At 38.2% G+C, this 22,440-nt stretch overlaps 2 protein-coding genes across 3 annotated transcripts; both read left to right on the top strand.

Annotated features, from left to right (window-relative positions):
- Nucleotides 1-27: 27 nt before the first annotated feature.
- On the top strand, nt 28-11,037 carry LOC103146209 (tetraspanin-11-like). 2 transcript variants are annotated; one of them, XM_016677383.1, is made up of 9 exons: nt 28-186; nt 298-332; nt 1,889-2,021; nt 3,671-3,862; nt 7,049-7,123; nt 7,600-7,704; nt 8,123-8,281; nt 8,373-8,459; nt 10,505-11,037. In XM_016677383.1, exons 3-9 carry the CDS (start codon nt 1,935-1,937, stop codon nt 10,580-10,582), a joined length of 783 nt encoding a protein of 260 aa, XP_016532869.1. In that variant the 5' UTR covers nt 28-186; nt 298-332; nt 1,889-1,934; the 3' UTR covers nt 10,583-11,037. The 2 variants fall into 2 exon arrangements, with proteins under 2 accessions (XP_016532869.1, XP_007564091.1); XM_007564029.2 differs by lacking the exon at nt 298-332 and having other exon boundaries at nt 29-186.
- A 1,314-nt stretch (nt 11,038-12,351) lies between these two features.
- LOC103146253 (tetraspanin-11-like) lies at nt 12,352-22,194 on the top strand. Its single transcript, XM_016677340.1, has 7 exons — nt 12,352-12,383; nt 12,578-12,824; nt 16,011-16,085; nt 16,562-16,666; nt 17,085-17,243; nt 17,335-17,421; nt 21,206-22,194. The coding sequence occupies exons 1-7, from the start codon at nt 12,352-12,354 to the stop codon at nt 21,263-21,265; spliced, it is 765 nt and encodes a 254-aa protein (XP_016532826.1). The 3' UTR covers nt 21,266-22,194.
- The last annotated feature ends 246 nt before the right edge of the window (nt 22,195-22,440 follow it).

The following is a 22,440-nucleotide window of genomic DNA, read 5'->3' as shown; positions in this document are numbered from 1 at the left end:
TAAAAAAAAAAAAAATATATAGCATCTAAAAATTCGAGCTGCACTCGAACGCACCACTACAGCAGACATAGGATTACCGTGAAAGCAACAAGCTTGACCGGACAAAACGCCCACCGCTGCAGCGGCGTCCTCTAAGCTCCGGAGGGAACAGCAGGAACCCGAAGCCCTTTTTCCAGCGCTAAGACGGTGAGTACTGTCCATGTTGTGTGAATGGGACGCTTGTTTTTCGATAAGTGTGTGGTAACGCTGTTAAACTTTATCCTGCGTATCACCAACGCAGGTGTGTTTAGTTTCCAGGATGCTCGACTGCGTATGTCCCGTTGTCCGAGGAAGTGCGTATGAAAGTTTGTCCTGTGCCGTAAAACAAAATGGATATTTTCTTAACGTTTCCTCATTTTACGACGTTGATAGACACAACAGGGTGGCCAAAGTTCTAAAACGTGAGGGGGCAAGGCTTTTTTTTTTCTCTCTCTCTCTCGTAGAAAAACAGGTTCAAAGCGTTTGTCTTGAACAGAGCACTGACTGGGAGGCCTTGTGATGAAAGCTGTTTGTTTAAAAAGAAGTAACGTTTAGGATATGATACTATAACTTATTTGATCATTTTTTATTTAGTCAATCAGACTTCATTTATAGAGCACTTTCTATAAAGTCAAATGTAACACAAAGTGCTTAAAACAGAGGGTCTAGAATGTACCAAAAATAATCATGAGAAAAAATTCAAACTAAGAAAATGTAAAAGAGAGGTAAAATAACATGTCTTTATGAAGAAAAACTAGGTAAACATTAAAATTCTTAAAACAAATGTATTTTGTGACTTTTAAGAGGAATAAAGATGCAATGTAAAATGTTTTTATGAACAGTAACCAAATCTAACTGTTTAAATGACTACAAAAGTTACTCAAGGTCCCAGGATTCAAACCCAGGACGTTCATTGCCACAGTGCCACCACACTACCCTGTTAGCTAGTATTACTAATTATTTTCCCCTAACTGTAACTTGGTAAACAGTATCCGTATAAAAATACTTATGGGTCAGATAATGGGTGTAGCTTTCAAAGATTTCCACTTGCATTACCTCACAAACCTCTTCGTAATTTCTTTAGGTTCATGTGATGGATGCACAAAAGTGCACTCTTGTATTTTTGCATTAAACTGCATTGAAGTTTGTGGTGGAAATACGATGTAATATAGATTGATTAAAAAAACCCCAAACAAAAACCCTTCTATTTTAAGGGTGCCATTGACTGATCCAGTCCTTGTTTTAGAATTTGTTGGATGCCTTATTGAACTTATGTTTTTCTCATCTTTTCTTTTTCCTTTTTTTCCCCCCTGCTGTCGATTTGAAGGAAACACTATAGATCAGTTTTATGGATCTAAGTGCTTTCCACTCCCTGACCTTTTATTTACAGACTCAAGACCACACAGTCTAATCTATTAATCTTTCAATGGGATACTGCTTGTTCCGTGCTGTGAATAATGAAGGGACGTATGTTGTGACATAACAAAAGATGATTCTGCAAATTTTGTGTTTATTATTATTTTTTTTTACCCTTGGTTTACTTGGAGCTCATGAATGCATCAGATACCTTCCGTGATATGGGAATACTGCAAGAAAGAGGAAAGCAAATCAAAGCTGCTCTTTTGTGCTTCTCGGCACAAAACATGTTAACATGTCAAACGCGCTAAAGATCATGTAAACAGTGCCTCATAAATCGGCGTTTGAAATGCAAATTCAAATGTTTGTGCAGAAGAAGCCACAAACTGACCAGATCAGCTGCACCAAGTTACAATATGTGACAAGTTGATCCTAGGAGAAATGTAACCATTTATAAAACCACACTTCGATGTCTCATTTTCCATCCATTGTTTGTTTTTCTTTTCTTTTACAGGAGAGAATAAAGTCGGTGTTCTCTGGAGCGACCTACAGCTAAGAAGATGTCGATGGCTTATAAAGATGACGAGGAAGACTGGTTGACAGTTTGCCTCAAGTACCTGCTCTTTCTGTTTAACTTTCTTTTTTGGGTAGGTGGCTTTCAACAGGAAAGATCAAAATGATGCTGCATTTTCTATAACAGAACAGGTTGTACAGCTCCAGAAAAAGCCACAACGTGTTTTGAAAAGTGTACATATTGTCAGCCTAAAGTGAGGTTATCATTTAGATTATTTGGGGTTTGCATGCAAGCGAAAGATTACCATGAACTGGAGCATCACTGTGAGGTAGAAGGAAAAGGACGCATGGTTTTCAGCTGAGAAAAATCTGCCGACAGGACAGTTATATGACGCTCAAGCCTGACCTGTAGGGGAAAGTAGCAAGAAGAAAGCCATTGCACTATGAGCTTGAGCTGTTTTGCAAAGATAATTGAGTAAAAAAAAAAAAATAATAATAATAATTGCAATCGGTCTTTGCATCGCTAACAATCTGCAGCTTTTAATGGTGCCAAAAGTTGTTTTGGGTCTGACTAACAAATCAATCAAAACAGCTGCAGCTGATCCAGAACGCTGCTGCTCGCGTTCTCACTAAAACCAGGAAGATGGAGCACATAACACCAGTTTTAAAGCCCCTACACTGGCTCCCTGTAGCTCAAAGAATAGACTTTAAAATACTGTTGTTAGTTTATAAGTCACTGAACGGTTTAGCACCACAATACATTAAAGATCTGTTATTGCTGTACCAACCGTCTAGACCCCTCAGATCTTCTGGTTCTGCTCTGTATCCCCAGAACCAGAACGAAACGAGGAGAAGCAGCCTTCAGTTTCTATGCACCACAAATTTGGAACAAACTTCCAGAAAACTGTAAAACAGCTGAAACACTGAGAGCCTTTAAATCTCAACTTAAAACCCACCTGTTTAGAGTTGCTTATGGCTAAATTAGGATTAGAGTGCGGGTTCTGATGTCTTCCATGTTTTTAATGTTTTTGTCTTTACTTTTCATCTTCTTATTAATGTCACATAATGTTTTTTATTTTTTTCTTTAATTATGTAAAGCACCTTGAAATGCCTTGCTGCTGAAATGTGCTATACAAATAAAATTTGATTGATTGATTATCTTTAGATAAGTGGCAGGGTATAAATGCAAAAGCATGCTACACTTTTCAGATTTCTTTCAATTTTTTGGTGAAAATTTTAATGTACTTTTTATTGTACTTTTTTCTTGATGTGAAGCTATTTCTGACTGGGTTCCTTACCATAATAATGCGTCTTCAACTTGCGATATCTTTCTGTGAATAAGAAGATCTTGCTGTAGACTGAAAAAGGAAGGGAGGATGACGGTGAAATGCTTTCTGAGGCATTTCCTATTTGTCAGCCTGTGAACCTCCTGAGATGTGAAAAACAGATCTAGAACCTCCCTGGGTCATTCACTCATGATTGTGTGGAAGGAAGTAGTCATTATGCCCTTTCCTTACTCTCAGTTCTCCTGTGGGTGTTTTTTTTTTTTGTGCCACTTTTCTATGTTTCTCCTCAGGTTTCCTCTCTCCTTTCTCTCCTCTGCCCTAATTTATGGCCCGTTTTGTACTTTTCCGCTGTCCTCTGACTCATCCAATGGCACTCTTACTTTTCTACAAAAAGTGCTGTTATATCATGCTGGTCTTTTTTTTTTTTTTTTTTTTTGTATAGTTATTTGCGGCACGTTTTTGAAACACTGATTACATTGTTTTTTTTGCACTTGCAGGTGGGTGGAGCTGCAGTCTTGGGTGTAGGAGTGTGGACCCTGGTGGAGAAAAGTGACTACCTTAGTCTGTTGGCCTCCAGCACTTTTGCTGTTTCAGCGTATATCTTGATCCTGGCTGGCGGCCTAGTGGTTGTTACTGGCTTCTTGGGCTGCTGCGCTGTTATCCGGGAACAGAGAAGCTGCCTTTCCACGGTGAGACACGAGTTACAAGACATTCATGAGAGTTCCTGTTCAAGTCTTTCCTCCCAGTCACAATGATATGAGGGGATCGGTTAGTTTTTCATGTCTACTCTGTGTGGCTTCTAACTTGTTTAATAATGTCCACTTTCTTTTTTTTTTTTTAAACCATTTACATTTACTTTTTTTTCCCTAGCGAAATCTATCATATAAAGCTCAGACAAAATGTGGGATGACATAAACTTGAATGAGAGGAAGGGAAAGAAGAGGGTGGGCCTTTTTTGGGGATAATTAGCTCAACGTTTATCTCGTATGCATATGGAATAATAAGAAACTGGAAATATATGTACAGTTCAGAGTTTTGAATAAACTCACAGTCAGCAGGAATTCTATATTCATTGTGGGACTTTAATGGAGGAATTTGACTTTAAAATTCAATGAGAGTTGCTACATGGACCACCTTATTAAGCATTTTTAGCAGCTTGAGAACAGATTGTAACTTGTGAACTTGATTTGCACTCATTTATGCTTGTGCTAAAATGCATCGTATTTGCACTCGTGAAACGTATGCAACAGTATATTGCTGCCTCAGAAGATGTAATTTTTTTGTCCTTTGCTTTTATCCGTAATGTAAAACAATTCCTAAGGGAAATGTGTGTTTTAGTTTATGGGTGGTGTTAAAGATGAATATCATTAGTAAACTTGGTATGTCGTTTATATTGAAGCAGATTCTATTGTAGAATCTGCTACAATTGTGCCACCAATTTCAAATTGGTGGCACAATTTGAAATTGTGCCACCAATGAGTTTAATAAATTGTAGAACCAAATAATCACGTCCTTAATGCAGAGTTTGTCGAATGTAAGGCCGCTAAAAAATGGAAAAATGGAAAAAAAACATCTATACTTGCACTCCCACCGGTATCTGAGTAAATGTCTCTTGCCAAGATGCAGAACTACTGCACACTTATTGTAGCCATTAAAAACCTTCTGCTGGATGTTTAATTTTCTGATTTGGCAGTATATTCATGGATATAGATTAGTTTATGTAAATGGAAAAAAAGATTAATAAAGATTTAAGAGATGTTAAAACCAAAATTATTATTCTTATGCTGATGGAGAGTGTATCTACTCTACCACTTGTCATTGGAGGAAGAAGGTGGTCATCAGTAATTGATATTTGCCTCTGATGCGTCAGCTGATTGGTCCTACGTTACCCTGTGAACACCTCCAACCCAAACCATCACTCTCTTGTACAAAAATGTGTGCTGCTTCTGCATAGGTACATCACACCTGCGCAGGAGCACAACACGGATCTCTTCTGTGCCAACCTTGTTTTAAAGGTCTGTCACAAGATGGTAACAAATGACTCTGACGAGGCTCTCACTGTCCTCATTATTTTACAAGGAAGGGGCCCACAGGGACAGAAGCAGGTGGGAGGTGAATGTTCTCTGCTGCAGGTCTATTTATAGGTCTGCCTATCAACTGTTGATGGATGCAGGAATATGAAGAGAGCAAGGTGCTTGCAGGAGTTACGAGTTAGACGTATAGAGGATTATAGGAATATGTTGTGTTATTTGCTTTAACATGAGCAGCCTCCATGCGCTGCTTATTGGGGAATGAATAATGCTTGGATGTAGCGTTTGCTATTTTTGTTCTCACAGAAAATGACTTTTTTTTTGTAACCAAGAGAAACTGTGGTTTCTGTTAATGATACCATTGCAGCAACAAAGTGCCATTTTCTACAGGCAAGATAATTAAGTATTTACAGTTCACAGTTGTGTGAAAACATATTGGCCCCTCCTTACCTGGCAGCTTACTTTTGTTTATTTCTGTGACTTTTGTCTTTTCCTTTGCCCAGGTTTGTTACACCAGAGAGTAGAAATCAGTCAGTACATAGAACAACATCTGAGCAACCCGGTTTTTGTTTTGTATTTTTATCTTCATATTTTTTTAAATCAATTTTCTCGCCTTCAAAGGTCTTTACTTGCACTCTGTAAGGCTCAAGCAAATCATCTGAGGCGTAGCTGCACAATACCAAATGTGGTTTTAAGAAATTTGGCCACCATAGTACACACGAAAGAGCTTTTTCATAATCTTCAGCTACCAGTTTCCTCCAAGAGCCACTCGGTCTGGTTAATGCTTGTTCCATAAAGTGACGTTTCTTTCTGAATCACTGCATCGCTCATCCACTTTCACTGAAAAAATGATTACCAATGCAGAGAGTCTAATGAGCCCGAGTCCACCAGTTAACCAGCGCAAGTTCACAAAGAATCACAGATGTCATCCGCACCAAACACTCTCTTTTGAAACTCTAGGCTGTTTAATATCCGTTGACAGTTGCATCCCACTGAAGTGTAAAGTGGAATTTGCCTGATTTTGCCAAATTGATTCTAAACGAGAACAGTTGGGTAAAATGGTCATGTTGTTCTCCAGTAGTTCCCGTTGCATTCCTGCAGATGTTTACTACCGGTAGTTTGGCGTTATTTTGTTGGCCGCTGTGCTAACGTCTGTCTCTACAATGGGCTTTGGAGAGGCATCAGCAGAGCTGTGGTTACACCACTTTGTCCTGCTCTGACAGCTGGCTCTAATTAGCTCTGTGTGCTTGTGTTACGTGCAGGGCCCATTTTACAAATAAATGTCTTCTTTATTATATGACCCAAGAAAAGTTCAGTTTTTATCTTGCTCATTAGGCATACATAGACAATAACTTGTTCGGCACAGTTTCTTTCAATGTGATGCCTTTTTGTTTTTGTTCACAAGTTCAGGTTTTAAAATATAATAATTTTAATTTGATATTTCAAGCAGTGTGAATGTTTTTGTTCTTTTAGTGACCAAAATGACAGTCATTATTTGGATTTGAAAAGAAAACGTTGTATATTTGCAGTTGGATTCGTGCAGGACTCATTTCGCGATTCCCCAAAGAAATCAGATTCCACAGGCTGTCGGGCTGCATTCCTACTCGTCTTATTCTCCGGCAGCATTGCCATCTGTGTCAGAAGTGACGCATGCAACCGAATGACAGATGATGGACGTTTATATTGAGCCGTCACAATTTGTAGCAGCTCGAGCTGCGGAGAAGTTGGTTCAGTTGACAACTATGTGGATGATTGTGACGCTAAAATGTCTCGATGCTTTAAAATCCTGGGACTAATTTATCAAATTTCTCTTTTCCCCCTCTTCTCCTTTTGTCTAATTTTCAGTATTTCTTCTTCCTGCTGTTAATATTCTTGATTGAGTTGGTGGCTGGCGTGCTGGCTTATGTTTACTACCAGAGGGTAAGTTCTGAATGCTCACGATGAAACTTTAAGGTGTACAGGAATGAAATGCACTACGAAAGAGATATCTGCACAAACTCAAGAGTTTTCAGATTAGGGGCATGTAATTAACACAAGAATAAAATATTTTTCTGTTTGTCAATTCAAAGAAAATTCTTTTTCTTTAATTGGAGAGGAATCATCTCTGATTATGGCTGTCAGAATCTTCACTTGTAGATGCAGTCAGATCCAAGGGAAATTGTAGACTTCAACTTAATCCTATTTTTTTTTAGTTACAAAAGCAAACAAACAAACAAAAAAAACCACAACTTTGTGCTTGTTGCCCCAAGATTCAGTATTTTGCCGTTTTGGGTACGCTCAACATGTTTGAGAATAAATCACCTATAGAACACACTCATTAAAATAAGTGTCTTCTTTGCTCTCATTTTGTGCCTCTTCTTCTTCTTCTCCTTGTATTTATATTTTTTTTTTTATAGCTGAGTGATGAACTGAAGGAGCACCTCAACCAAACAATGACTGAGAATTATGCTCAGCCAGGGAAGGAGACGATCACATCCGCAGTGGACAGACTGCAACAAGACGTATGAGAGATATATGGAAGTTAATCTCTGTGGTTGAGTTTATGTCTCCACTTGCTTCCTCTGTCAGCAAGCATAACCAAGTACACTTGCTGTTAATTACATGGATGTAACTTCAAACTTTGCCTAAAGACGTTGTAAAACTCATGATTCTGTGGCTGTCGTTGTGGTCGACGTAAGTAATTGTTCCAACACAATCCAGAAATTCAATCAGTGTAATCTTAATGAAGCAGAAGATTAGCTGTCAATTGGAGGGATTATATAAACCTAGAAAATTATGGTGCTGGGAGATGAGTTGCACCAAAAAAAAAAATAAATAAAAAAAAATGCATATATATTTTTATCCTAAATCGGTTTTTCATGTTCCGATGCGTTAGGTCGACACCAGCCAACCCCTTGCTTTATTTTTCTGCTTCTCCAGTTCAAGTGCTGTGGCAGCAACAACTCTCAGGATTGGACGCTGAGTGTGTACATTAGGTCAGAGCGGTCGGGGGGCAGGGTGGTGCCTGACAGCTGCTGTAAAACCATCACGGCCGACTGTGGCAGGAGGGACCATCCGTCCAACATCTATAAAGTGGAGGTGAGTGTTCGTCTCCTCATGGAAAGGTGGTGAGTGCCACCCTAACTGTTTATTGGCTTCTCTTGTAAATGACTTCTTTAACCTTCTCCAGGGTGGTTGCATCACTAAGCTGGAGCAGTTCCTTGCTGACCATCTCTTGGTTATTGGAGCGGTGGGAATTGGTGTGGCTTGTCTTCAGGTAAGTAGAACATGACGGTGTGGTAATGCTGTGCAGAGAAGCGGAATACTGCTGTCCGCGGAAACAACAACAACAACAACAAAAATCGACCTTAATCAGACTTTATTGTCTAAAATAACGAGCCTCTGGCCTCTGTTGAATAAAGACCTTACACAACGCTGGTGGACGGGCTTTTAATCTTTCCATTACTGAAAATCTAACATGGCAGGTCAGAAACCTTTGTATATTAGTGTTTTTCCATTTTACACTGATGAGTCTGCTTCATCATCGGCCCCTTTTTATTTGTTCCACGCTGAAATGGAGCCCTGCTTTTAAACGCCGTGAAGCTGTTTGATGCATATACTCTGATCTGCCATAGCATTCTGTTTACCCCATGCAAAAACACTTCTGATGAGAGCATCAACAAAAAACATTCAAAAGTGCTCAAATGGATCCTTTGAGCTTTATTGTTTTGATGAATGATGGACTCTCTGTCCAATAGGCTTACTTTCTAGTGTACAAAAATGTTTAAGGTGAAGAGTAATGCTACATTTTATTGTTATAAGATGAAGTGATTTTCAAGCTGGTGGTCAGTAGGAACATAAAAAAAAAACCTTATGTAGTATTTTGTTTGTTTTTTGGAACTTGTCTGCTTTCCTGTTGATCTGCAGCATCTTATTAGTCTGTGGCCACCATGCCCTTTTTCTTGCTCTCAAAGAAAATTTCTGGCCCATTCTGCAGTCTGCTCAGTTTTAATTGAGTATCAGAACAGTAATGGAAAAAAAAACAAAAAAAAACAAACATAAAAATACGAGGCCTGAATTGCATCCGAAGCAGTGAAGACTTGAAATGGCAAAAGATAAGATGTTTCATTATCGATGGAATTTTACTCATTTCCGTTCCGAAATGAGTAAAATTCAGCTTTCCATTTACTGTTGCCATAAAAAGTGTTTCATTCCAAAAGCACCAAAATGGACAGTGCCGAGCGCAAAAAGAAGAGGTTGATTATGAAGAACATTCTATGTGCAACCCTTTATATGGGATCGATTCATCGGGTTTTTCAGAATTCTTTAGTATGTGTACTAAAGAATTTTTTAGTATAGAAGAAAAATGTAGTGTAGAAAAAAAAAAAGCACTGCAAACTTTTTATCTTTAAATTTATCACTGTATGCAATCGGAGCTAAAAAAAAATAAAAATAAAAAATCCAACTTGTCCGCAATCAAAACGTATGCTTCACTATCAGTCATTTTTTGTATGTAACTGTTCCACTAGAAAATACAAATGTATTTTTCTCGCAATGACATGGTAAGTGCTCTGCCGTGCTCCAAGTCTATACTCAGGGTTCCTTTGTATTGGGGTGAACTTGGAAACAAATTTGATTTGATAATTTTCCATGTACAGCACAGAGTGAGCAGATTTTTATTTTCTGCTGCCTAAATGTTGGATTATTTTACTTCTTTTTCCATATTACAACCTGTGTTTTTTTTTCATCAAACTCTTAGAGAAAATCTATAAACACTGGAGCCAAAGAAGATGTTACTACATGATATCTGTATGTGATGCCTGTTTGGGTCTGACCGTTTTTTTTTTTGTTTGTTTTTTTTTCAAATATGAAATTTGAATTTGATCTGATCAAAAAAATGTATTCTAAGTAACCTTCTGCTAGTAAAAATGATCCATTGCGTAACAAGATTTCCTAGTCACTCAATGAGCACAATTTAGAAAATTGCTTCAAAACATTGTTGTTTTATGTTTTGTGGAATTTGTCCAGATTGTTTGCAGAACTGCTTTAAGTTTAGAAATATGGATTTTTGAGTTGGACTTGTGTGAACTTTGCTGTTTATTAATCCAAACCTTTCCATTCCAAAAAATTGTTTTTTTTCTTCGCGGCACATCCTTACGTCATCTCTCATCCACTCTAACCTTTTGTCTGTTACTTAACATGGCAACATAATTTTTTTTGTTTTGTTTTTTATGTTTCATGTTAACCCAGCAACTGTATTACATTATTCTGACTTATGTGCGTTGCAAATGTCTTTCTTTTGTATGTTTGGTTTCACTGTAGCTCGCCGGGGCACTCTTGACAGCCTGCTTTATCTATCTGCTCTATAAGGAAGAGGAAGAGGACTTTGGTGCATTGTAATTTGGCTCTAGAGCTCCGTGGTGCTTTTAATCAAATGGATAGACAAGGTTGGAAGGTGCTGTGTGGATATTCGCCTGCATGTTTGCCCTTGTTGGCATGCATGCTCTTTGCCAGATAGAAAATCTGCAGTCTGCATACACACAGAATGACATCCATTTTGTTGATTTATTTTATTTTTTTTATTTTTTATTTTATATATTTTTGTCTTTGTGCTGTTTAAAGCATGCATCTGCATGGCTTTATACGAAAATACGCTGCTAATACATGTTGTTGTAATGGGGAGTCATGGGAAAAAAAAAGGCTGCCAGTAAATGGCTTAGTTAAAACTGCACACCTGACTATTGTGTATTCTCATAGTTAATAGGAAGTAGTTTGTCTGTTTTCACACAGCTCCATGCTTTAAAATGCCTTTGTTGTCAGAAAGGGGAAAGCTACAGTAAATGAACTGAAGCAAATTAAGTATTCTGAGATTTTTACTTTAATTTTTTTCATAGAATTGATTTTTCTATGTACCGTGTTTGACTCTACACATCATGAATTGTATTGACTTGTGTTTTACAGCTGCTCTCAGTGCACCTTTATCTCAAATTTACATCTACCTGAACACAGCAAACGGATGAAATCACACAAGTAGCTGTGAACGTCAGTGCATGTCAGACGTCTCTCTTATGGTGCGCCTAACACAAAATCACGAAAGTACAATGATGATCTTGTGGAGTCGTTTTGTCAGGGATTCCAGTAGAAATGATCCAAAATGCCCTGCTTTAGAGCCCATTTGGATCAGAAAAATGATCACCTAAAAAAAGTTTTTTAAGTAAAGCATTTCTGCTCTCAGAATTTGAAAGTTGCTACAAACAGATGCCATGTAAACGGCAATCCATGACTTGCTTGACTTTCAGGGCTTTGAGGCTCAAAAATGGCTTGCCTGATCATCAGGATTTAAATGTCAACCGTTGGTTTTAGACTATTTCTGTAATAGTCGTGTAGTACTTTTGCATCTAGGGACATACGGTGTCCCACTCGGTGGCACTGTTGCCCCTCAGTAAGAAGAACCCTGGAAATCTTGGTCTAGGATCTTTCGGCACAGAATTTCATATTCCTCTTCCAAGTGTAGCTTTTCTCTGTGCACTTTGGTGCTGTCCAAAGACATGACTGGTCGGTTGACCTGTCCAGGGTGTACCCCGCCTGCCAAACGGCCGCCCGAAATGGGCACTGACCCACCATGATCTTGCAAAGAGAAGCTAGTATAGAAGATCGATGGATTGATTTTAACTTTCTGCTCAATCTGCAAACTAGGATCTCATTTTCACAAACNCTTATTAATGTCACATAATGTTTTTTATTTTTTTCTTTAATTATGTAAAGCACCTTGAAATGCCTTGCTGCTGAAATGTGCTATACAAATAAAATTTGATTGATTGATTATCTTTAGATAAGTGGCAGGGTATAAATGCAAAAGCATGCTACACTTTTCAGATTTCTTTCAATTTTTTGGTGAAAATTTTAATGTACTTTTTATTGTACTTTTTTCTTGATGTGAAGCTATTTCTGACTGGGTTCCTTACCATAATAATGTGTCTTCAACTTGCGATATCTTTCTGTGAATAAGAAGATCTTGCTGTAGACTGAAAAAGGAAGGGAGGATGACGGTGAAATGCTTTCTGAGGCATTTCCTATTTGTCAGCCTGTGAACCTCCTGAGATGTGAAAAACAGATCTAGAACCTCCCTGGGTCATTCACTCATGATTGTGTGGAAGGAAGTAGTCATTATGCCCTTTCCTTACTCTCAGTTCTCCTGTGGGTGTTTTTTTTTTTTGTGCCACTTTTCTATGTTTCTCCTCAGGTTTCCTCTCTCCTTTCTCTCCTCTGCCCTAATTTATGGCCCGTTTTGTACTTTTCCGCTGTCCTCTGACTCATCCAATGGCACTCTTACTTTTCTACAAAAAGTGCTGTTATATCATGCTGGTCTTTTTTTTTTTTTTTTTTTTTGTATAGTTATTTGCGGCACGTTTTTGAAACACTGATTACATTGTTTTTTTTGCACTTGCAGGTGGGTGGAGCTGCAGTCTTGGGTGTAGGAGTGTGGACCCTGGTGGAGAAAAGTGACTACCTTAGTCTGTTGGCCTCCAGCACTTTTGCTGTTTCAGCGTATATCTTGATCCTGGCTGGCGGCCTAGTGGTTGTTACTGGCTTCTTGGGCTGCTGCGCTGTTATCCGGGAACAGAGAAGCTGCCTTTCCACGGTGAGACACGAGTTACAAGACATTCATGAGAGTTCCTGTTCAAGTCTTTCCTCCCAGTCACAATGATATGAGGGGATCGGTTAGTTTTTCATGTCTACTCTGTGTGGCTTCTAACTTGTTTAATAATGTCCACTTTCTTTTTTTTTTTTTAAACCATTTACATTTACTTTTTTTTCCCTAGCGAAATCTATCATATAAAGCTCAGACAAAATGTGGGATGACATAAACTTGAATGAGAGGAAGGGAAAGAAGAGGGTGGGCCTTTTTTGGGGATAATTAGCTCAACGTTTATCTCGTATGCATATGGAATAATAAGAAACTGGAAATATATGTACAGTTCAGAGTTTTGAATAAACTCACAGTCAGCAGGAATTCTATATTCATTGTGGGACTTTAATGGAGGAATTTGACTTTAAAATTCAATGAGAGTTGCTACATGGACCACCTTATTAAGCATTTTTAGCAGCTTGAGAACAGATTGTAACTTGTGAACTTGATTTGCACTCATTTATGCTTGTGCTAAAATGCATCGTATTTGCACTCGTGAAACGTATGCAACAGTATATTGCTGCCTCAGAAGATGTAATTTTTTTGTCCTTTGCTTTTATCCGTAATGTAAAACAATTCCTAAGGGAAATGTGTGTTTTAGTTTATGGGTGGTGTTAAAGATGAATATCATTAGTAAACTTGGTATGTCGTTTATATTGAAGCAGATTCTATTGTAGAATCTGCTACAATTGTGCCACCAATTTCAAATTGGTGGCACAATTTGAAATTGTGCCACCAATGAGTTTAATAAATTGTAGAACCAAATAATCACGTCCTTAATGCAGAGTTTGTCGAATGTAAGGCCGCTAAAAAATGGAAAAATGGAAAAAAAACATCTATACTTGCACTCCCACCGGTATCTGAGTAAATGTCTCTTGCCAAGATGCAGAACTACTGCACACTTATTGTAGCCATTAAAAACCTTCTGCTGGATGTTTAATTTTCTGATTTGGCAGTATATTCATGGATATAGATTAGTTTATGTAAATGGAAAAAAAGATTAATAAAGATTTAAGAGATGTTAAAACCAAAATTATTATTCTTATGCTGATGGAGAGTGTATCTACTCTACCACTTGTCATTGGAGGAAGAAGGTGGTCATCAGTAATTGATATTTGCCTCTGATGCGTCAGCTGATTGGTCCTACGTTACCCTGTGAACACCTCCAACCCAAACCATCACTCTCTTGTACAAAAATGTGTGCTGCTTCTGCATAGGTACATCACACCTGCGCAGGAGCACAACACGGATCTCTTCTGTGCCAACCTTGTTTTAAAGGTCTGTCACAAGATGGTAACAAATGACTCTGACGAGGCTCTCACTGTCCTCATTATTTTACAAGGAAGGGGCCCACAGGGACAGAAGCAGGTGGGAGGTGAATGTTCTCTGCTGCAGGTCTATTTATAGGTCTGCCTATCAACTGTTGATGGATGCAGGAATATGAAGAGAGCAAGGTGCTTGCAGGAGTTACGAGTTAGACGTATAGAGGATTATAGGAATATGTTGTGTTATTTGCTTTAACATGAGCAGCCTCCATGCGCTGCTTATTGGGGAATGAATAATGCTTGGATGTAGCGTTTGCTATTTTTGTTCTCACAGAAAATGACTTTTTTTTTGTAACCAAGAGAAACTGTGGTTTCTGTTAATGATACCATTGCAGCAACAAAGTGCCATTTTCTACAGGCAAGATAATTAAGTATTTACAGTTCACAGTTGTGTGAAAACATATTGGCCCCTCCTTACCTGGCAGCTTACTTTTGTTTATTTCTGTGACTTTTGTCTTTTCCTTTGCCCAGGTTTGTTACACCAGAGAGTAGAAATCAGTCAGTACATAGAACAACATCTGAGCAACCCGGTTTTTGTTTTGTATTTTTATCTTCATATTTTTTTAAATCAATTTTCTCGCCTTCAAAGGTCTTTACTTGCACTCTGTAAGGCTCAAGCAAATCATCTGAGGCGTAGCTGCACAATACCAAATGTGGTTTTAAGAAATTTGGCCACCATAGTACACACGAAAGAGCTTTTTCATAATCTTCAGCTACCAGTTTCCTCCAAGAGCCACTCGGTCTGGTTAATGCTTGTTCCATAAAGTGACGTTTCTTTCTGAATCACTGCATCGCTCATCCACTTTCACTGAAAAAATGATTACCAATGCAGAGAGTCTAATGAGCCCGAGTCCACCAGTTAACCAGCGCAAGTTCACAAAGAATCACAGATGTCATCCGCACCAAACACTCTCTTTTGAAACTCTAGGCTGTTTAATATCCGTTGACAGTTGCATCCCACTGAAGTGTAAAGTGGAATTTGCCTGATTTTGCCAAATTGATTCTAAACGAGAACAGTTGGGTAAAATGGTCATGTTGTTCTCCAGTAGTTCCCGTTGCATTCCTGCAGATGTTTACTACCGGTAGTTTGGCGTTATTTTGTTGGCCGCTGTGCTAACGTCTGTCTCTACAATGGGCTTTGGAGAGGCATCAGCAGAGCTGTGGTTACACCACTTTGTCCTGCTCTGACAGCTGGCTCTAATTAGCTCTGTGTGCTTGTGTTACGTGCAGGGCCCATTTTACAAATAAATGTCTTCTTTATTATATGACCCAAGAAAAGTTCAGTTTTTATCTTGCTCATTAGGCATACATAGACAATAACTTGTTCGGCACAGTTTCTTTCAATGTGATGCCTTTTTGTTTTTGTTCACAAGTTCAGGTTTTAAAATATAATAATTTTAATTTGATATTTCAAGCAGTGTGAATGTTTTTGTTCTTTTAGTGACCAAAATGACAGTCATTATTTGGATTTGAAAAGAAAACGTTGTATATTTGCAGTTGGATTCGTGCAGGACTCATTTCGCGATTCCCCAAAGAAATCAGATTCCACAGGCTGTCGGGCTGCATTCCTACTCGTCTTATTCTCCGGCAGCATTGCCATCTGTGTCAGAAGTGACGCATGCAACCGAATGACAGATGATGGACGTTTATATTGAGCCGTCACAATTTGTAGCAGCTCGAGCTGCGGAGAAGTTGGTTCAGTTGACAACTATGTGGATGATTGTGACGCTAAAATGTCTCGATGCTTTAAAATCCTGGGACTAATTTATCAAATTTCTCTTTTCCCCCTCTTCTCCTTTTGTCTAATTTTCAGTATTTCTTCTTCCTGCTGTTAATATTCTTGATTGAGTTGGTGGCTGGCGTGCTGGCTTATGTTTACTACCAGAGGGTAAGTTCTGAATGCTCACGATGAAACTTTAAGGTGTACAGGAATGAAATGCACTACGAAAGAGATATCTGCACAAACTCAAGAGTTTTCAGATTAGGGGCATGTAATTAACACAAGAATAAAATATTTTTCTGTTTGTCAATTCAAAGAAAATTCTTTTTCTTTAATTGGAGAGGAATCATCTCTGATTATGGCTGTCAGAATCTTCACTTGTAGATGCAGTCAGATCCAAGGGAAATTGTAGACTTCAACTTAATCCTATTTTTTTTTAGTTACAAAAGCAAACAAACAAACAAAAAAAACCACAACTTTGTGCTTGTTGCCCCAAGATTCAGTATTTTGCCGTTTTGGGTACGCTCAACATGTTTGAGAATAAATCACCTATAGAACACACTCATTAAAATAAGTGTCTTCTTTGCTCTCATTTTGTGCCTCTTCTTCTTCTTCTCCTTGTATTTATATTTTTTTTTTTATAGCTGAGTGATGAACTGAAGGAGCACCTCAACCAAACAATGACTGAGAATTATGCTCAGCCAGGGAAGGAGACGATCACATCCGCAGTGGACAGACTGCAACAAGACGTATGAGAGATATATGGAAGTTAATCTCTGTGGTTGAGTTTATGTCTCCACTTGCTTCCTCTGTCAGCAAGCATAACCAAGTACACTTGCTGTTAATTACATGGATGTAACTTCAAACTTTGCCTAAAGACGTTGTAAAACTCATGATTCTGTGGCTGTCGTTGTGGTCGACGTAAGTAATTGTTCCAACACAATCCAGAAATTCAATCAGTGTAATCTTAATGAAGCAGAAGATTAGCTGTCAATTGGAGGGATTATATAAACCTAGAAAATTATGGTGCTGGGAGATGAGTTGCACCAAAAAAAAAAATAAATAAAAAAAAATGCATATATATTTTTATCCTAAATCGGTTTTTCATGTTCCGATGCGTTAGGTCGACACCAGCCAACCCCTTGCTTTATTTTTCTGCTTCTCCAGTTCAAGTGCTGTGGCAGCAACAACTCTCAGGATTGGACGCTGAGTGTGTACATTAGGTCAGAGCGGTCGGGGGGCAGGGTGGTGCCTGACAGCTGCTGTAAAACCATCACGGCCGACTGTGGCAGGAGGGACCATCCGTCCAACATCTATAAAGTGGAGGTGAGTGTTCGTCTCCTCATGGAAAGGTGGTGAGTGCCACCCTAACTGTTTATTGGCTTCTCTTGTAAATGACTTCTTTAACCTTCTCCAGGGTGGTTGCATCACTAAGCTGGAGCAGTTCCTTGCTGACCATCTCTTGGTTATTGGAGCGGTGGGAATTGGTGTGGCTTGTCTTCAGGTAAGTAGAACATGACGGTGTGGTAATGCTGTGCAGAGAAGCGGAATACTGCTGTCCGCGGAAACAACAACAACAACAACAAAAATCGACCTTAATCAGACTTTATTGTCTAAAATAACGAGCCTCTGGCCTCTGTTGAATAAAGACCTTACACAACGCTGGTGGACGGGCTTTTAATCTTTCCATTACTGAAAATCTAACATGGCAGGTCAGAAACCTTTGTATATTAGTGTTTTTCCATTTTACACTGATGAGTCTGCTTCATCATCGGCCCCTTTTTATTTGTTCCACGCTGAAATGGAGCCCTGCTTTTAAACGCCGTGAAGCTGTTTGATGCATATACTCTGATCTGCCATAGCATTCTGTTTACCCCATGCAAAAACACTTCTGATGAGAGCATCAACAAAAAACATTCAAAAGTGCTCAAATGGATCCTTTGAGCTTTATTGTTTTGATGAATGATGGACTCTCTGTCCAATAGGCTTACTTTCTAGTGTACAAAAATGTTTAAGGTGAAGAGTAATGCTACATTTTATTGTTATAAGATGAAGTGATTTTCAAGCTGGTGGTCAGTAGGAACATAAAAAAAAAACCTTATGTAGTATTTTGTTTGTTTTTTGGAACTTGTCTGCTTTCCTGTTGATCTGCAGCATCTTATTAGTCTGTGGCCACCATGCCCTTTTTCTTGCTCTCAAAGAAAATTTCTGGCCCATTCTGCAGTCTGCTCAGTTTTAATTGAGTATCAGAACAGTAATGGAAAAAAAAACAAAAAAAAACAAACATAAAAATACGAGGCCTGAATTGCATCCGAAGCAGTGAAGACTTGAAATGGCAAAAGATAAGATGTTTCATTATCGATGGAATTTTACTCATTTCCGTTCCGAAATGAGTAAAATTCAGCTTTCCATTTACTGTTGCCATAAAAAGTGTTTCATTCCAAAAGCACCAAAATGGACAGTGCCGAGCGCAAAAAGAAGAGGTTGATTATGAAGAACATTCTATGTGCAACCCTTTATATGGGATCGATTCATCGGGTTTTTCAGAATTCTTTAGTATGTGTACTAAAGAATTTTTTAGTATAGAAGAAAAATGTAGTGTAGAAAAAAAAAAAGCACTGCAAACTTTTTATCTTTAAATTTATCACTGTATGCAATCGGAGCTAAAAAAAAATAAAAATAAAAAATCCAACTTGTCCGCAATCAAAACGTATGCTTCACTATCAGTCATTTTTTGTATGTAACTGTTCCACTAGAAAATACAAATGTATTTTTCTCGCAATGACATGGTAAGTGCTCTGCCGTGCTCCAAGTCTATACTCAGGGTTCCTTTGTATTGGGGTGAACTTGGAAACAAATTTGATTTGATAATTTTCCATGTACAGCACAGAGTGAGCAGATTTTTATTTTCTGCTGCCTAAATGTTGGATTATTTTACTTCTTTTTCCATATTACAACCTGTGTTTTTTTTTCATCAAACTCTTAGAGAAAATCTATAAACACTGGAGCCAAAGAAGATGTTACTACATGATATCTGTATGTGATGCCTGTTTGGGTCTGACCGTTTTTTTTTTTGTTTGTTTTTTTTTCAAATATGAAATTTGAATTTGATCTGATCAAAAAAATGTATTCTAAGTAACCTTCTGCTAGTAAAAATGATCCATTGCGTAACAAGATTTCCTAGTCACTCAATGAGCACAATTTAGAAAATTGCTTCAAAACATTGTTGTTTTATGTTTTGTGGAATTTGTCCAGATTGTTTGCAGAACTGCTTTAAGTTTAGAAATATGGATTTTTGAGTTGGACTTGTGTGAACTTTGCTGTTTATTAATCCAAACCTTTCCATTCCAAAAAATTGTTTTTTTTCTTCGCGGCACATCCTTACGTCATCTCTCATCCACTCTAACCTTTTGTCTGTTACTTAACATGGCAACATAATTTTTTTTGTTTTGTTTTTTATGTTTCATGTTAACCCAGCAACTGTATTACATTATTCTGACTTATGTGCGTTGCAAATGTCTTTCTTTTGTATGTTTGGTTTCACTGTAGCTCGCCGGGGCACTCTTGACAGCCTGCTTTATCTATCTGCTCTATAAGGAAGAGGAAGAGGACTTTGGTGCATTGTAATTTGGCTCTAGAGCTCCGTGGTGCTTTTAATCAAATGGATAGACAAGGTTGGAAGGTGCTGTGTGGATATTCGCCTGCATGTTTGCCCTTGTTGGCATGCATGCTCTTTGCCAGATAGAAAATCTGCAGTCTGCATACACACAGAATGACATCCATTTTGTTGATTTATTTTATTTTTTTTATTTTTTATTTTATATATTTTTGTCTTTGTGCTGTTTAAAGCATGCATCTGCATGGCTTTATACGAAAATACGCTGCTAATACATGTTGTTGTAATGGGGAGTCATGGGAAAAAAAAAGGCTGCCAGTAAATGGCTTAGTTAAAACTGCACACCTGACTATTGTGTATTCTCATAGTTAATAGGAAGTAGTTTGTCTGTTTTCACACAGCTCAATGCTTTAAAATGCCTTTGTTGTCAGAAAGGGGAAAGCTACAGTAAATGAACTGAAGCAAATTAAGTATTCTGAGATTTTTACTTTAATTTTTTTCATAGAATTGATTTTTCTATGTACCGTGTTTGACTCTACACATCATGAATTGTATTGACTTGTGTTTTACAGCTGCTCTCAGTGCACCTTTATCTCAAATTTACATCTACCTGAACACAGCAAACGGATGAAATCACACAAGTAGCTGTGAACGTCAGTGCATGTCAGACGTCTCTCTTATGGTGCGCCTAACACAAAATCACGAAAGTACAATGATGATCTTGTGGAGTCGTTTTGTCAGGGATTCCAGTAGAAATGATCCAAAATGCCCTGCTTTAGAGCCCATTTGGATCAGAAAAATGATCACCTAAAAAAAGTTTTTTAAGTAAAGCATTTCTGCTCTCAGAATTTGAAAGTTGCTACAAACAGATGCCATGTAAACGGCAATCCATGACTTGCTTGACTTTCAGGGCTTTGAGGCTCAAAAATGGCTTGCCTGATCATCAGGATTTAAATGTCAACCGTTGGTTTTAGACTATTTCTGTAATAGTCATTTAGTGTAGTACTTTTGCACCTAGGGACATACGGTGTCCCACTCGGTGGCACTGTTGCCCCTCAGTAAGAAGAACCCTGGAAATCTTGGTCTAGGATCTTTCGGCACAGAATTTCGTATTCCTCTTCCAAGTGTAGCTTTTCTCTGTGCACTTTGGTGCTGTCCAAAGACATGACTGGTCGGTTGACCTGTCCAGGGTGTACCCCGCCTGCCAAACGGCCGCCCGAAATGGGCACTGACCCACCATGATCTTGCAAAGAGAAGCTAGTATAGAAGATCGATGGATTGATTTTAACTTTCTGCTCAATCTGCAAACTAGGATCTCATTTTCACAAACTTGTAAGTTGCAGTTTAGTCAGAATATCTCGAGTTACTTAAAGGTTTCGAAGAAGCAATCAAAGTGCAGATATTCGTGTCTGAATACATATTCACACTTCCCCACCACCTCCGGCTTCATTTAAAAAAAAAAAAAAAATTATTTATTTTTTTTATGCAAGCTCGTGCGCACATGCTGATGTTGCGGTAATGACTGCTTTGGTCCATCCCCCTGTTGCCACAGTAACCAGCTTCATACTTTCAACCATCACCTTTTAACCCTTTACTGCTCTGGAGTCGACAGCTTTAAATCTTCCCACAGTCTCCCATGGAGAGCATTTGACTTAACACTTGCTGTTTTCAGATCTGTGGGATGGTGTTCACCTGCTGCTTGCACAGGAGGATTAAGATGGATCCTTACTGAGGCGTACAAGACCCCAACAAAACCACCGGTAACATGCAGATGTGGCAAAGCCTGCCGACACCCGACTTCCACATCTGGACCTGGGAGTAACAATCAGAGAATATAAGTGAAGTTTACAAGCAGCACCGTCAGAAACTGATTAAGCCATTGAGTCTTATGTTCTACGAAAAGAGGATATATTTATTTGGCTTACATGCATGATTTAAATGGAGATGAACGATTACCTTCTGTAACTTATGCAAAAATAAAGACTTGCCTTTACCCCCTCACCCCCCTTACTTCTTAATACAGTATCCTCAGTCTTTGAGAGCAAACAAGCATTTATAAAAGACACTGGCTGCACTTGTCATTGTTTATGAAGACATGGAACATAATGTGCCTTTTTTTTTTTTACAGGATTGTGTTGATGAATAATTATGTGCCGAGTGCCTTGAAGCTTTAAAGGAAATCTGACAACACAACATAGTAAAGCGTATATTTATGAGTGGTTAGCTAAATGTTTCCAACAAGACTACAATGCTGAGTTTTACACGATTAATCAAAGTTAACTCGTCAGAGTTGCAACACTCCCAAAGTCAGCCCGCAAGTTATTTCTTGCAAAAATGTTGACACATTTTTGAAGGTAGAACTCCACCTAGTGGACGCAGCTCTCAATTTAAAAACAAGCCACGGTTTTGTAAAAAGACATTACGGATGGTAATCTGGTTTCATTTCATAAAATGTTGATTTTGAAATTATTGTGATATCTACATTTTTACATTAAAGCAAAAAAAAAAAGGGTTTCATTTAATTTAATCTTTTTTTTTTGTCATCGTTATACTTTCTGGGGTAGATATGAGTATTTTAAATTAGAAACGTGTTCCTCATTGTTACTGTCTGTAGTTGTAATCATTATCATTTAATCTCATTAAAAGAGTTTGTCATTGCCAGTGTTGCATTTTATTTAAGGGTACTAATTTATCAGTATTGTTGCTAATGAACTAGTAAAACTCTGGCATGTAGTTCCTGCTGAGTTTTTGACCAATATAATCGTTTTGAAGCTTATAAATGAAGTTAAAAAGAAATTGTTGCATTAACTTTTTAAAGAAGTTAACACCACTGCTGGTTTAAAGATGATTGCATATTTTTAAATATCTGTTAGGTAGTTAATAAAATAATTGGCACAATAATATAAT

This window comes from Poecilia formosa, unplaced genomic scaffold, assembly GCF_000485575.1.
Source record: "Poecilia formosa unplaced genomic scaffold, Poecilia_formosa-5.1.2 Scaffold154, whole genome shotgun sequence".
In the NCBI taxonomy this organism is placed as follows: Eukaryota; Metazoa; Chordata; class Actinopteri; order Cyprinodontiformes; family Poeciliidae; genus Poecilia; species Poecilia formosa.
The sequence above is the reverse complement of the archived record's forward strand: the minus strand, read 5'-3'. Positions and strand labels throughout refer to the sequence as shown.

Coding starts and splice junctions, on each gene's coding strand:
- LOC103146209 (XM_016677383.1), top strand. CDS start 1,935: ATGTCGATGGCTTATAAAGATGACGAGGAAGACTGGTTGACAGTTTGC. Junction 7,124..7,599: donor CTTATGTTTACTACCAGAGG/GTAAGTTCTGAA, acceptor TTTTTTTTATAG/CTGAGTGATGAACTGAAGGA. Junction 8,460..10,504: donor TTGGTGTGGCTTGTCTTCAG/GTAAGTAGAACA, acceptor GTTTCACTGTAG/CTCGCCGGGGCACTCTTGAC.
- LOC103146253 (XM_016677340.1), top strand. CDS start 12,352: ATGCCCTTTCCTTACTCTCAGTTCTCCTGTGG. Junction 12,384..12,577: donor TACTCTCAGTTCTCCTGTGG/GTGTTTTTTTTT, acceptor TTTTTTGTATAG/TTATTTGCGGCACGTTTTTG. Junction 16,086..16,561: donor CTTATGTTTACTACCAGAGG/GTAAGTTCTGAA, acceptor TTTTTTTTATAG/CTGAGTGATGAACTGAAGGA.